Source organism: Microcebus murinus, chromosome 9 (assembly GCF_040939455.1).
Source record: "Microcebus murinus isolate Inina chromosome 9, M.murinus_Inina_mat1.0, whole genome shotgun sequence".
NCBI lineage: Eukaryota > Metazoa > Chordata > Mammalia > Primates > Cheirogaleidae > Microcebus > Microcebus murinus.
Genome location: NC_134112.1, coordinates 11010041 through 11024577, shown reverse-complemented (window position 1 = coordinate 11024577; position 14537 = coordinate 11010041). Strand labels below are relative to the sequence as shown.

Sequence of the window (14537 nt, the reverse complement as noted above, 5' to 3'; positions counted from 1 at the left end):
GCTCATTATTCGTCGGGATCACTTGTTGGAGGGAACCTTCAATCAGGTGATGGCCTATTCCCGGAAAGAGCTCCAGAGAAACAAGCTCTACGTCACCTTTGTTGGAGAGGAAGGGTGAGGCGCCAGGAGTTTTATGCAGATGCCTCAGTGTGGGTAGACCAGGATCTGGGGTGATAGTTCCCCAGAAGGAGCAGGGGGGGGGGCCGTAAGCCTTTGCCCCCAGGCTATTCTGATCACATCCTCCCAGGAGGTTTTTAAAGTGCACATGTACAACTCCACACCAAACTTTTGATAGAATTTCAGTGATTTCATGGAAAACCACCTCAACCATGGAGGGCAAGCCCACCTAGGAGGGCATATTGGCATGAACTTGGAAGCCTTTTCAATTCACCCCCCTACACACACACACACACACACACACACACACACACACACACACACGCACGCGCGCGTGCACATGCACTGTTGCTGGAAATACTTTTATGATTCCTGCAGCAAAGTCCTTGTTTTTATTAGGCCAGCTGTATGTTTTAGCTCATAGGTGTTAGATGATCAAAAGAAAAGGTTAAGGAAAACGGCCATAAGAGTTCATTCATGGACATCTGGCTAAGACACATCTCCAAACCAATTACTGCATCCTCATTTTCTAAAGCAAACTGATACTTCCACTGGGATCCACTCCAAAGAGCAGAGACTGCTGTCTGCTTCCCCCAGCCCCCAACTCTGAAAGGGCACACTAGAATCTGGGTAAGAAACAGGCCCCCCAGCTCCGGGCACAGAATGAGCTTCCTGGACCTCTGCTTCCTTTGCAGCCTGGACTACAGCGGCCCTTCCCGAGAGTTCTTCTTCCTTTTGTCTCAGGAGCTCTTCAACCCTTACTACGGACTCTTTGAGTACTCAGCAAATGACACTTACACAGTGCAGATCAGCCCCATGTCTGCGTTTGTAGAAAACCATCTTGAATGGTAAGATCTGTGTTTTTCACTTTCCTACGTTTGAAAGTTCTACTCTTTCTGAGTCAGAAGTCAGCAGCATTCTGGAAAGCCACCGTGTTTAGAGCAAAGGCAGGTATTATGAGGGGCCATGAGAGTGAACAGAGCGCCCTAGAAGGATGACTCTGACAGTCTTCACCCAGAACACAAGACAGATTACTAAAGACACTGATAATATATGAGTTGCAAATTGGGCTAAGATAGAATAATTGCCTACCACGAGAAGACACTAAGATAAGTAGACATAGGCCATGAATTTTGCTAAAATCATAAAGGTCCCCAGAAGAAGTGGCTTCGTGGAGGCATCCATGGGTTTGAAATGATTTGATCTCAGACCAGTGGTGTTAGCACTGTGGTCACTGGCTTCTGCATCTCGCGTTGGGTCAGATGATCGCAAGCATTCTTCTGAATTGAAAATCCAATGTGTCTGTGGTTGTCTGGTATTGGGGCATTCTTTTACCACTTACTGATGTGCATAAGAAGATAGGTATCCATCAATTACGTGCAGTGTTGTGGGCAGGATACCTCAGACGCAGACATTAGGAATCTCCAGAAAGCTGCATGGGCCATCTAGGGTGCACGCACTTGCTGCATCACCTCCACACCTGACTCGAAAACTACCCCTGCGCCGACCGCAGGAGCTCCCGCTATTGCCAGGGAAATGAGTCCTGAGCCGGCTAATGTGGGTTCTTCTCTGACACGGCTGATCTGTGCTGCTGTTGAAGGGAGCACTGGGGTGATGCCTGGGCCTGCTGGGCTGAAAGCCCGAGTCTCAACGGTTTGGTCATAGAGCATGCGCGTGGCCCGGCCTGCTGAGGCTTCCAGCTGTTGCACACGCCTCTCACTCCAGACACGCTCTCAGCTCTGAAGTTCTTGAGGCAGTGTATGTGCACATCAAGTGTTTGGCACAAGATAAAACAAAACTTGCCATCTGTCGCTCCTCTTCCTGTCACTTAGCAGCAAGCACATGAGGAGGCCTGGGAGGCAGAAGCACAGGGCAGGGCAGGCCGAGCGGGCAGGGCAGGCCGAGCGGGCAGGGCTCCGTGGGAGGGACGCAGGGCCCAGAGAGTTGAGCGCTCCCTGTGCTCACATTCACGAGGCTCCGGCCGGCACTGGCGAGTGCTATTCCCCCTGCACCCGAGTGCATGGTCCCCAGGCCACCGGCGATATAATCCCCCAGTTCTCTCTCAGCTTGTGAGCAGGAAATGTAAGACGTAAATGTAAGACTTGCTAGGTATTATGGGGAATACCTTCATGGATTTAACAGTTACAAATTAAGCACATACTGTGTGCTGGGAGGACACAAAGAGGAAATGAGTGAGGTGTCATCCCTCAAGGAGCCGTCATGGGAGGAACACATGAGTGAATCAACAATTACAATATAGTCACTTAAATGCTAAGTTATGCACACATACGTACCCACGCGTGTGCGTCAGCCTGAGATACGTATATAAGCTGGCGTTGTAGTCAACCACCAGGGCAACCTATCTCACCCGGCCCAGGGCCGGGGCCAGGGAGCGGGGAGTGAAGCCGGAGCATCCTGCATAACGACAGGAAGGGGGCAGAGGGTGTTGGGGACAAGCATCACAGTGAGGCGAATGGGACGTTCCGAGGGAAACCATGGAGTCAAGCGTGTTCCAGTGTGGCCACGAAATAGAGCCCCACGGAGGCCTGATGGAAATCACAGAAGACGCTGAGCCTGTGGCCCACGTGTCGGGCAGCCAGCCCGCTGAGGGTGGCCTCGGTCACTTTCCATGGCGAAGGCGCCTCGCCAGCTCCCAGCCCCCCTCGAGCCGGCTCTGCTGCCGCCCACTCCTCTCCGCACTGAGGGCCCGAGGAGCCTCCGCAGATGTGTCAGATACACTTTACTGCACCGAGGAAGGAAATCTCGGCATGCGGGATGTCAGCATTAGCAAGGTTCTCTGGGTGGAGCCCTGCCGAGGGCCCAGAAGTGCCTGCCCTCAACGTGCCAGCTAACTGCCGTGTCCTCTGCTCGAGGACTTGGCCTGCAGCGGAGCACGCTGACTGTCATCTGCCGACGTCCCGCTCTCGTTGAGGATGTTTGCTGTGCCTCCTGGAAACAAAGTTGCAGGCGGCCGTCTCAGCAACGAGGGTCTGAGCCGCTTCCTTCCAGGGCCACTGGTCGGAGGCCGGGCTGTCACGCAGTGGGCAGGAGACCTCGCCTCCGGTTTAAGGCTCCAACTCGCAACGCCTCTGTCCCCAGAGTCCACAGCCTACAGTGCAGAACAAGCCCCCACGCCTCCACTGGGACAGGTGTCAGATTGTATCAGGAACCTCCATGTGGAGTCACACTGTTATCAGGGCCTCAGGATTCCTGAGAGAGGGGGACTGGTTTTCTTCGCACAGTCAGAGCCGGGGTCAGTGAACTTAAGCCGCCTACACCGAGTCTAGCTTTGAACAGGAAGCCCTGTTGGGTTTCGGGAAGTCTTAACAAAACCGTAACGCTGCATTTATCCCTTTTGCTTATTTCCCTGCCATAAGCCTTTCTTGTGCCTCGTGGCAAATTGTCTAACAAATAAAACACACAGGTTTTGCCTTTCCTGTGCCCCTGAGTGCTCTTTAAACTCCTCGGCCAGCATTTGACCAGTGGGCACCCAGGAGGGCTCAGCCCAGCAGGGAGTGGGTGCTGTGGCTGCAGCCGGGGGGTCCATGACACTGAGGAAACCAGAATCCTGAGCTCTCAAGTCTGATTGCCCAAGACTCCACCTGCTGCCACTGGCTGCCTGGAGCCAGCAGGGTGGCGCTGCTGATCCCAGATCCCTGGGCCAGGCCCTCCTCCCTCCCGAGCTCCAAGGCATCACATGGATCCATGGGGCTGCAAGGAAGATGGCAACCACCATAACCTGCACAGCACTCATGAGGAGACAGAGACCAAAGAGGACAGGGCTTGTCAGGGGCACAGCTCTGCCTTCATAAAGCTGGAGATTGTCCCTTGACACAGGACAAGCCAGGGCAGGACGCAGCCTGGGGAGAGGAGGGTGATATGTTCACAGACAACCACTCCCTGCCCACCTCCTCTTCACTCTGGAAACAGAAATAAACATGACCACAGACCAGAAATAAACATGCGGAGACAGGGCAGCTTCCAAGGATTAAACATCACTCGGGATTGGCACGTTATTGGCTGTGGCTGGAGAAGGCATCTTTGCACCGGTCATTTTTACCTTTCTTTGAGTTGTTATTCTGGTTCTTTATCTAACTCCACTGACCTTCTTCTGTGTCCCATACTCTTGTTTGCTTTTTCTGACTCCCATCTAGAAGATAAGCTCTGCGGGAGCAGAGATGGTTTTGTCTTATTTTACTCTAGCACAATGCCCGGCACTTCAAGGTGTTCAGAACAATCTCTCACTGGCTGTTGGGTGCATGAATGAGTGTCATTCCATGAGTCATGCCAGTCTCTTCCTTGCACCAGGGCTGTGAAAATAAACAGAGCTCTCCTTCCTTCCATGTGCAGCTCATTGCTCAAAGTTCATCCTTTTCTTTATCGTCCGTGATTCCAAAGCCCCTTCAATGTCAGCGACATTTAAATGCTCGCATCCCTTAGGAGCTCTGCACTCTTGGGATCGCCGTGCAGGATGCTGAATGCTGCCCGTGACTGAGGGAAGGCCTCCTCCTCCCCCGCTGGCACCACCCAGAGACATCAGTGGAGAAACCCCTGACGCTCTGTCCTTCCCCTGGAAGCGTCCCTTTGAGAGGACGTGCTTCAGATTCTGAGGCCTAGTGCTCCCTGGGGCTTTGTATCCGTGGGATAGAGCCCGCTGGATCAACCGCCAGAACAGGGCGTAGCGATCCCACCTACGCCCCTTTTTTACCTAGTCAAGTGTTGAGAGATACCAATATGAATAAATATACTGAAAATTCTGTGTTACACACATTACGTAAACTGAAACAAAAATCTTTTTTTGTTGTTGCTGTTCATTTGCCTTTGGCCTAAAGGGACTTCCTGTAATTGCTAGTAATATTCCATTACTTATTTGTACCACCACCTTTCTAAACTCATACGGACCCTGTCGAAGTCAGCCGTGGCAACACTCAGGCCCAGTTACAGAGAGGAGATTGAGTCAGAAGAGCCCTTTGAGGCCAGGCACGGTGGCTCATGCCTGTAATCCTAGCACTCTGGGAGGCCGAGGCAGGCAGATAGCTCGAAGTCAGGAGTTCGAAACCAGCCTGAGCAAGAGCGAGACCCCGTCTCTACTATCAATAGTAAGAAATTAATTGGCCAACTAATATATATATAGAAAAAATTAGCCGGGCATGGTGGTGCATGCCTGTAGTCCCAGCTACTTGGGAGGCTAAGGCAGGAGGATCACTGGAGCCCAGGAGTTTGAGGTTGCTGTGAGCTAGGCTGACGCCACGGCACTCACTCTAGCCTGGGCAACTAAGCGAGACTCTGTCTCAAAAAAAAAAAAAAAGAGCCCTTTGAGAGCTGCAGCCTGCGAGGGGCTGCCACCACAGCTGTGGTCACCCGTGGACATAGCCCTGCCAGCCTGGTCGAGGCAGGGCCAGGCCACAAAGTAGCACCTCAGTGCTCTTCCTCCACCTCCAGTATCATGGGCCAAACCCAACCCTAAGCCAGAGGACAAAGGTTCTCCAGGTATCGCAGCCCACAGTGGCAGTCCCCAAGGTCACAGAGCAGGGCAGGAAAATGTGGGAAACCTGTGGAGGGGGGGAGGGGGGAACTGAAACTAGCCACAGGAGCCCGTACAGCTCAGGACATTCAACTCATCCACTAGAAGTCTCACCGTTTGCTAAACTTATGTGTCTTTAGTGATAGAAATCTTGAAATACTGTTCCAAATGTATATCTTCATTCTTTTATTATGATGATGTCATCTGTATATTGATGAGGTACTCATAAGCTACTCTTTGTATTCTTTTAATAGTTATTATATCTTTCAGGATATAAACTTATATATAACACACACAGAATATATATATATATACACGTGTATATATATATATATTTGGGATATTAACTTCTATAAGTTGATAATTACACTGAATAGTACAGCATCCATTAAGAACTTAACTAAATATATCAGGAACTGTTCTAGGCATGTCCATCTAACATTATAACCCTAATACTGAGTCATCCTACTTTTAGAGATGAAGAAAATGAGCCGTGAACATAACCAAAGTCATAGAAATAGTCATGGACCAGGCTGGGATTGCAACCCAGGCATCCTGGCTCTACTATCAGGCTCTGGCCCCCTACAAAGGCAAAATCATGTATACCGTTGGGCAAATTACAGTATCCATGGGATACAGCCAGATAAAATGTGATCAGTGCTATCCATACCTCTATTATAGTACTGGTCACATTGCATTGTAATAAGCATTAGGTACAAGGAGCTTTGAAAAATGAATGAAAATAAATGGCTGGCAGAGAAGGGCAGAAGGGACTTCCAGGTAGAGCCCCCCCCCAACCACAGTCACAGCAGGAGGGAAGGAAGAGCAAACCGATGTTGGTTTTATGTGGCCTCAAAATAGAGAAAGGCTGGAAAGGCATCCTGGTGTCAGCTAGGGAAGAGCGTTTGATGGCATTCCAGGGAGTTCAGGTCTTATCATGAACATGGTGATAGGAATCCAGGCACGTCTTCAGAGCAGAGGAAGAGCCTGATCAGACCGGTATTTGAAACCAGAAAGTCAACTCTGGTTACAAGTGGAAGATGAGTTGGAGTGGGCAATGTGAGTGTCACTTAAGAGGCTGTTGACATAGTTCTTGGAAGAGAGGATAAAGAATCAAAATAAGGCCGAAGCAATGGGAATGGAAACATACTTTGGAAGGACAGTGAACGAATGAGCAAAATTTGGTGGCAGATTATAAACAGTGGGAAATTAAGTATATGAAAAGCTAAATAGCTTAAAATGACACTAGTAATCACCTGAAATTCTACCTAAATACTTACCAGTGCAAAAACAACTTCTTTTTTAAATCAATCTACCATTCCCTCTTTTTGGGGTACCCTTGATGTTGAATGGCACTTCTTTATCATCTGAAAGAGCCAGATTCAGAGTGGGTACAGCCCCACATGCTTCAGACGTGTTATTTCAATGTTTTTAATATTTGCTAAAACTTTATATCATTGAAAATTCTGCACTTGCTATAAAATGATGTATGAGAAAATGCCAGGTAAAAATGCTCACATATTTTGAACGTAAGCATAAACAACAAAACTATAAGTGAAATGTGAAAAAGTCCAAATTTATTTTTTCTTCTAATACAATGTATGAATCTTGCAAAAAGGCATATGTTTTCAAATTATTATGCTTACATAGGAAAGATTCACATCACAGTTCAAACATGCCTTTCTCTAAGGGCCTTCCCTGAGCACTCAATTTAAAATAGCTTGTCCATTTATAACATTGCAACTTAACATTCTACTTTATTATAGTGACAGAATTTTTTATCACTATCTATATAAAGTGTATTTATATTACATGTTTAACACTCAGTATTATTTTTCCCCCAGAATGTAAGCCCTGTGAGACTGGAGTCTTCCTGTAGCTTGTCAGAAACTTGGCACTCAGTAAACACAGTGGAGGGAAGGAAAGAAGGAGGGAGGGAAGATGGGAGGATGGACAGATGGATGGATGGACGGATGGATGGATAGGATTCTCCTCAGTTAAAACTTCTTGGTTAATGAGAGTTTCAATCCCATTTCAATTTCTAGTTCAGAATGTTTGGGATTTAGAAAAATGGTAAAAATAAATTTGGAGCTTTTCACTCACTGTCAAATGTCTAATTGTTCTCTCTGAAATCACCACTGGAAATTCCATCCCAGTCATTCTGAATGCCACTTTTCCCAGAGCAAATCTGAGATGCACTGAAGTCTAAACAATTGACATAGGAGAGTTCTCTGTCTATTTCTAGGAAGAGTACCCGAGTGTCAGACATGTTCTGTTTGTTCTAAGTACAGTTACGTGTCAGTTAATGACGGACATGCCTTCTGAGAAATGCATCATTAAGCGAGTTCGTCATTGTGCGAACATGATAGTGTGTACTTACACAAACCCACATGATGTAGCCCACTGCACACCTGGGCTGTATGGTATGGCCTGTTGCTCCCAGGCTGCAGTCTGGTACAGCATGTGACTGTAATGAATATTGTCTGTAGTTGTAACACGACGGTATGTATTTGTATATCTAAACATAGCGAAACATAGGAAAGGTACAGAAAACTATGGTATAAAAGATAAAAATTGGTGCTCCTGTATAAGGCAGCCCCATTATAACCTTATGAGACCACCACCATATATATGTAGTCCATCATTGACCGAAATGTCATTATGAGATGGGTGACTGTATTGACACATATCTTTTTAAGAAGTTACTGTGTTGTGAGTCATTCTTTATGTAATTGCCAGTGTGAGAAGAATTTTCAGAAGCCAGATTTCTCATCTGATGCTGTTTCTTGTGCAACCACCAGAAAGTCTGTGTGTTCATTTTGTCAGTGGTGGTGAGAAATCTAACCTCACCAGTGTCACAGCCAGACATTTCAGGACCTCTCAGACCAAAATTTCCAAGAGGTGCCTAAGACCCTTTGCTAACTGCAAGAACAATAGATTCCCCAGCTTTCTGCCCCAGCCCCGACCTCTCTTCCTTTCCAAGCAGATACTACTTGGGTGGTAAAAATCTTCTGTTTTCAGGTCTTTGGCAAGGGGAGGTGGGGTAGGAGGGAAGCTCCTTGGAGCATGTTTAGAGTTTGGCCAAATGGGTATTAAGTGTAATTGTAGAGTTTTATGGAACTTAAGAAATCCTGGATAACACACTTTAAATATCCCTTGCTATATCTGCAGAGTCATGAATTAGTAGGTAGAAACCACAATATTATAAGATCCCACTGGATGTCTCATGACCCTTCAGCCTCCAAGGGCCTCCTGACAGGAGAGCTCAGTGGGGACTTTTGATCTGAGCCTAGACCAGGTAAGCTCCCCCAGCCCCAGCCCACCCCCAACCACAGCTCCCAGGTACTTTCTGGACACCCATGAGAGCTTGGCTGGTCCCATCTCTGGCTGAATCACAGTACCCTTCCTGGCAATGCTCCAGAGACGCTGTGGGGCAAAAATTAGGTGAGAAGTCACCATAAATGTGCGTAGTCAGTTGGGACTTTGCCTGGTCTGCTCATTTCTGAACCCTGCTATCTTCAGAACTCGTGAGAAACTTCCAGTAGGAAAAGAATGAACTATTTAGTCAATGCTGCCAACACTGTAAGTGGCTGTGCAACCAAAAGAAAATTATGCTAGATTCCTCTCTAAGTTAAAAAAATTAACATATTAAAAAAATTTCTTTAGGAAAATCTAGATTTTATGCATATTCTAAAACATTAACATTATCAAGAATATATTAATAAAACAAACTCAAGAAACCTTGAGTGGTAGAGATCTTTTTAATCAACATTGAAACTCTAGAATCTATAAAAGAAAAGAAAGACATATTTGAATATACAAAAATTAAAATACTTTCTATGGCAAAAATGCCATAAACAAGATCAAAAGACAAGCTTTGATATGGAAAATGAATCTTTGCAACTCAGGAAAATCAGAGATTGAAAATCTGTAATATAGATTTCAAAGAGCTTTTACAACTTGAAAGAAAAAAAATAGTTGGGAAGAAAACCCTAGAAGAATTGGCAAAGAACATGAAAAAGCTGTTTAGAGAAGAACAAATCCAAATGATCTACAAACTCATAAAAAGAATTCCAATTTTTCCAATGATTAGGAAAACAAATTAAAGTAACAATTATATATCATTTTTAACTATCAAACTGGCAAAAGTCAATAAGTTATTTGTTTTTGGAGAGGACCTAAGGAAAAGGATGCTCTTGTGCATTGCTGGCAAAAACATGAATTTTTATATATATTAAAATTTTAAAACCCATATACCCTTTGACCCACAAATTTATCTCATAGAAACAAAAGCACTACTATTAAAGACTTTTCTAGTAATAGGTAATTTTTATTGAGCCCTATTATGGAGCAGGTGTCTTTGTAAGGACTCTACGTGAATTTCGCATCCTATTATGATCCCTCTGTTTTACAAATGAGGAAACCGGTACCCATAGTTGGTCAGCAGGGGACCGGTTACATTCATTAGGCAGATCCACACTGCACCTGCACCGTGGTAAGAGGCATGAAGAGACTGAATTAGAACCTTCCCAGAGGTTGGAGAGGGATTTCCTCAAGACAGTGTTGAGAGAAGAAAGAAGCAGAAAAGTGTGAACAATACAATTCAAAACTGAAAAATAATGACCCCAAACCTGTGTGTGTATAGATAGAGGTACACAAATATAAACACATTCGTATGTGAGGATATTATTCAGATGGAAAACACAAAAGGGCACATCTTAGACTGTGGGCCTGGGTCACAGGAGATAAGGCAAGTTGAGAGGAGCCAGCCACACCTGGAGAAGCCAAAACTGATGATGATAAAAAAGCATGTATGATCACATGTATGAATTTATATAAAAGTTATATGTGTATGTAGAAAGCAAATCTCTAAGAAACAGCTAAGATGCCATCTGATACAAGTGTCTTAGCTAAATTATTAGGGGGAAACACGTCTTAGATATGAACTCACCAATGCTCTATTTTCACCCACCTGAGGACTCGATGCTGGGCCGGACCATCGCCCAGCACACGAGCTCCTGGCGTATTATTAATGCCAGACATGCACGGACCTACCATGCTCGCCCTGCCTCTGGGCTCTTCCTTCCTTTCCTTCCTTTCCTCCTCCCATTTGCTGCCCTTCCCCCCTCTACTCCGCACAAAAATCTTTAATAATTCTTCATTGTCTTTAAAATGGAGTCCTGATTCCTCAGATTCTCGGGACAGCCAAAGCACAGAGACCACCGGCCTTGAGACACCATCTGCCTCTGGGCCAGCTCCTCTCTGTCCTCCCCTCACTTCCTCGGGGCTTTGCTCTACTCCCCAAACGTGCCAGATTGTTTCTTTTGTCATTTACACAGGGCCAAATTTCACCCACCCTGAAAATCCATTTAAAACACTGTGCAGTTCCTTCGTGACTTCTTTCCTGAACATTCTTCTCAAAATAAATGTGTTTATCTTCTTTCGATTGCTTTTAGTAAACAATGCTTTTCAAACGCTTTTAGCTGGAACTTTGTTTCCCAGTGAAATTTGCATTCAACCCCAATATCTAGAGCAGGGGAGAGTGGAGCGGGTCTCCTGCAAGGCAGGGGGCAGCTAGCTGACCAGTTGACCACTCAAATCTCCTTCCTCCTCCCCAGCTCCATGCAAAACCATTGTTCTATGTCTGCATCTCTCATTCCCTCTCTCCCTGGCTACTTCTCATTATAAGCATTTGTGCTCTTTTTGAAACTGGATTAGGGCAGCATTTCTTTGTCTTCGCCCCCTGGAGCCCGCATAGTTGCTGGAATGGAGGCAGCACCCTCCTGAGCTGCACCTCCCTGAGGCAGAGTGCCACACTGCAAAAGGCAAACCTAGGTTGAAATTTCTGCTCCATCTCTTAGTTGCTGTGTGACCCTGGGCAGGTTTCTTAGCCTATCTGAGTCTCAGCCTCCTTGTCCATAAAAAGGAGATAACGGTGCCTGCTATGGTTTGAATAATGTGTCCCCCAAAATTCATATGCTGGAATTTAATCGCCAGTGTGATAGTATTAAGAGGTAGCGTCTTTAAGAGGTGATTAATTGAGGGTGGAGCCCTCATGGATGGGATGGGTACCCTCACAAAAGGGCTGAGGGCGTGGGTTCACTCTCTTGTGCTCTTCTGCAATGTGAGGACACAGCATTTGTTCCCCTTTCTGTGACCTTTCTTCCCTTCTGCTGTGTGAAGACGCAGCAAGAAGGTCTTGCCAGACATGCAACCTGCTGGCGCCTTGATCTTGGACTTCCCAGCCTCCGGAAGTGTAAGAAATAAGTTTTTATTGCTTATGAATTACCCAGTCTGGGGTATTCTGTCATAGCAGTATAAACTTACTAAGGCAGTGCTGGTATCAGTTTGCTAGTGTCACCATAGCAAAGCACCACAGACTGGATGGCATAAACAACAGATATTTACTCTGTAAAATTCTGAGGGCTGGAAGTTCAAGATCAATATGTTGTTAGGGTTAGTTTTTTCTGAAGCCTCTCTCCTTGTCTTGTAAATTACCATCTTCACCCTGTGTCTTCACATGGTTTTTCTCTGCATATATGTGTATATGTGTCCTAATTTTCTCTTCTAATAAGGACACCAGTCATATTGGATTAGGGCCCACCCATATGTCCTCATAACAACTTAATTGCCTCTTTAAAGACCCTGTCTACGAACACAGTCACCTTCTGAGGTACTGGGGTAACTTCAACGTATGAATTTTGAGGGACACAGTTTACAGCTGTGTCTATTCTGCGTGGTGGTTGTAAAGATACAGGAAAAGCGACTGGCACTCAGTAGGCATTTAACAAATGGTAGATACTGGCATTCTTCCTTTGAATGGATATGCATATTTTAAGGGACATCTGAAGTTGTTAGAGAAAGCTAAACTGGTCCCTTCAATCCGCAGTTTCTCAACCTCAGCACTGTTGACACTTGGGGCCAGATAATTCCTCACTGTAGGAGACTGTCCTGCACATTGTAAGATGTTTAGCACCATTTATGGCCTCTGCCCACTAAGTACAGCAGCACGATCACCACCATCCCCAGTTGTGACAACCAAACATGTTTCCAGACATTGCCACATGTCACCTAAGAGAAAAAAATCACTCTGTTGAGTGCCACTGTTTTCATATACCCATAAGAAAAGAGGTTAGAAAAAGAAAAGGATCCAGCAAAATTTTTGCAGAATTAAAAATATTTCTGCAGGCCTATGCAATTATAAAAACATTTTCAACCTTGGAATGAGTCATTGCTATGATTGCATGTGTGTATCCCTCAAAAATTCATCCACCCTTATGAGGGGATTCGTGCCCTTATGACAGAGGTGGGGGAGGGGAGCTCTCGGAGGCCTTTCCCTCCTCTTCCTCCATTTGAGGACACAGAAGATGCCATTGTGGAAGCAGACAGCCAGCCCTCACCAGACACTGAAACTTCTGGCACCTTGATCTTGGGCTTCCCAGCCTTCAGAATTGTGAGAAGTAAATTTCTATTATTTATAAATTATGCAGGCCGCGATGTCCTACTATAGCAGCAGGAATGGACTGAGGCACTCATGTGTTACACCTCTTTGGTTACTGGGCCAGCATCACTGAGCTTCAGATGATGACTGGGCAGGAGCCTCCATGCAGTCAGTCCACTGAGTCCATCTAGAAGAGAATCTCCCACTTGCTTTATCATTTGCTTCTCCCGACAGTTGCCTCCTGGACTCGGTCAGAGGGCAAACCCCAGACAGAGGCTGCATCTCTCAGGGAACTGGCTGCAGGAAGGATTCCCACAGAGTGGCTGTGGGCTGTTTGGGAGGGCAGGAGGTTAGCTGTGGCCTGTGCGCTCTCACCTGCCCACCTTGCCCCCCACGCAGGCCTGCAGCTGTGCAGGGGTGCAGACAGCACGCCTCGCCTCGGTCCTCCACAGACCAAGAAGGAAAAATTACAGCACTAACCACTGGTGGGGACACCAGAGCCCAAGCCTAACCCACTATTAGCTGTGGAGATAGGAAACTAGCCTCGGGCCAAACCCTGAACTCAGCCCACAAAAATGCGCTCTGAATGAAAACAATGCCCGGCTTGGCTTGCATGGAATCGAGGAGCTGGGAGGTGTGATTCTGCAAGGAGGACAGGGAACTGGGAAGAATCAAAACTCCACTTCTCTAGTGTTTATTCCAAAAGCGGCTCCGTGGGGGCTGGGAGGGTTGACATTATTATTGTTGGCACTTAGCACTATTCGTACTGTGCATGCACTTTCCAAAGGTAGTTCTGTTTTATTTTTTTTAATACTAGCAACAAACAGCCCTGAGAACTGTTCTTTCTAGGAGCTCGCTGTGTAGGGCAGCTAGAAAGACACAAGGCTTTTGAGGAGACAATGTCAGAAGAGTGAGAAAGTCTTGAGTCATAAGAGAGAGCAAAACATTGATGGAACAAGAGCCCAAAGAGGGGCAGGGAAAGAGGATTTATAGCCCAAATGGAGGGACTAGCTTTGAGAAAGGATCAGCCCCTTCTTCCTTAGGACTGAGACAAGTAAATGACAAGTGCAGGCCACAGACACACTTACAAATGACAGACACACAGAAAGCAAAGAACCAGAGGGAGGGAGAGGCTGGTGACACATGGAGGGGATTAGACAAGAAGAAGCCCCCCTCGACTTAGTGGGTGCCAGGAGGTAAGGATGCACGTGGCTGCAGGAAGGTGGGGTGAGAGGAGGCCACGTGGAGCCCTTCCCACCCTCTGCTTCTAGAAGAGACAGTCTTTGTCCCCCAGTCCTTCTCCTGCTTCAGTGTAGAAAATGCGTGGGTGATGCCTAAGGCAAAAAGCTTCACTTCTGACCTTCAGGCTATTTTTTTCCATCATAAAAACAGGATGCGGGACTTGGAGTCAGTTTTCAAACTTCAGTAGGAAACTGCAGAACTTATTTTAAATGC

The 14537-nt window shown here is 46.4% G+C and overlaps 1 protein-coding gene across 4 annotated transcripts in view; it reads left to right on the top strand.

The window, feature by feature from the left end:
• The window catches only part of HECW1 (HECT, C2 and WW domain containing E3 ubiquitin protein ligase 1), a 405077-nt gene that overhangs the window by 350187 nt on the left and 40353 nt on the right, over positions 1-14537 (top strand). For all 4 annotated transcript variants that reach the window (XM_020289912.2, XM_020289913.2, XM_076006287.1 and 1 more), the window contains 2 exons: positions 1-114; positions 813-965. In XM_020289912.2, coding sequence (XP_020145501.2) covers positions 1-114; positions 813-965 — 267 coding nt within the window. The remainder of the gene's footprint in view (positions 115-812; positions 966-14537) is intronic.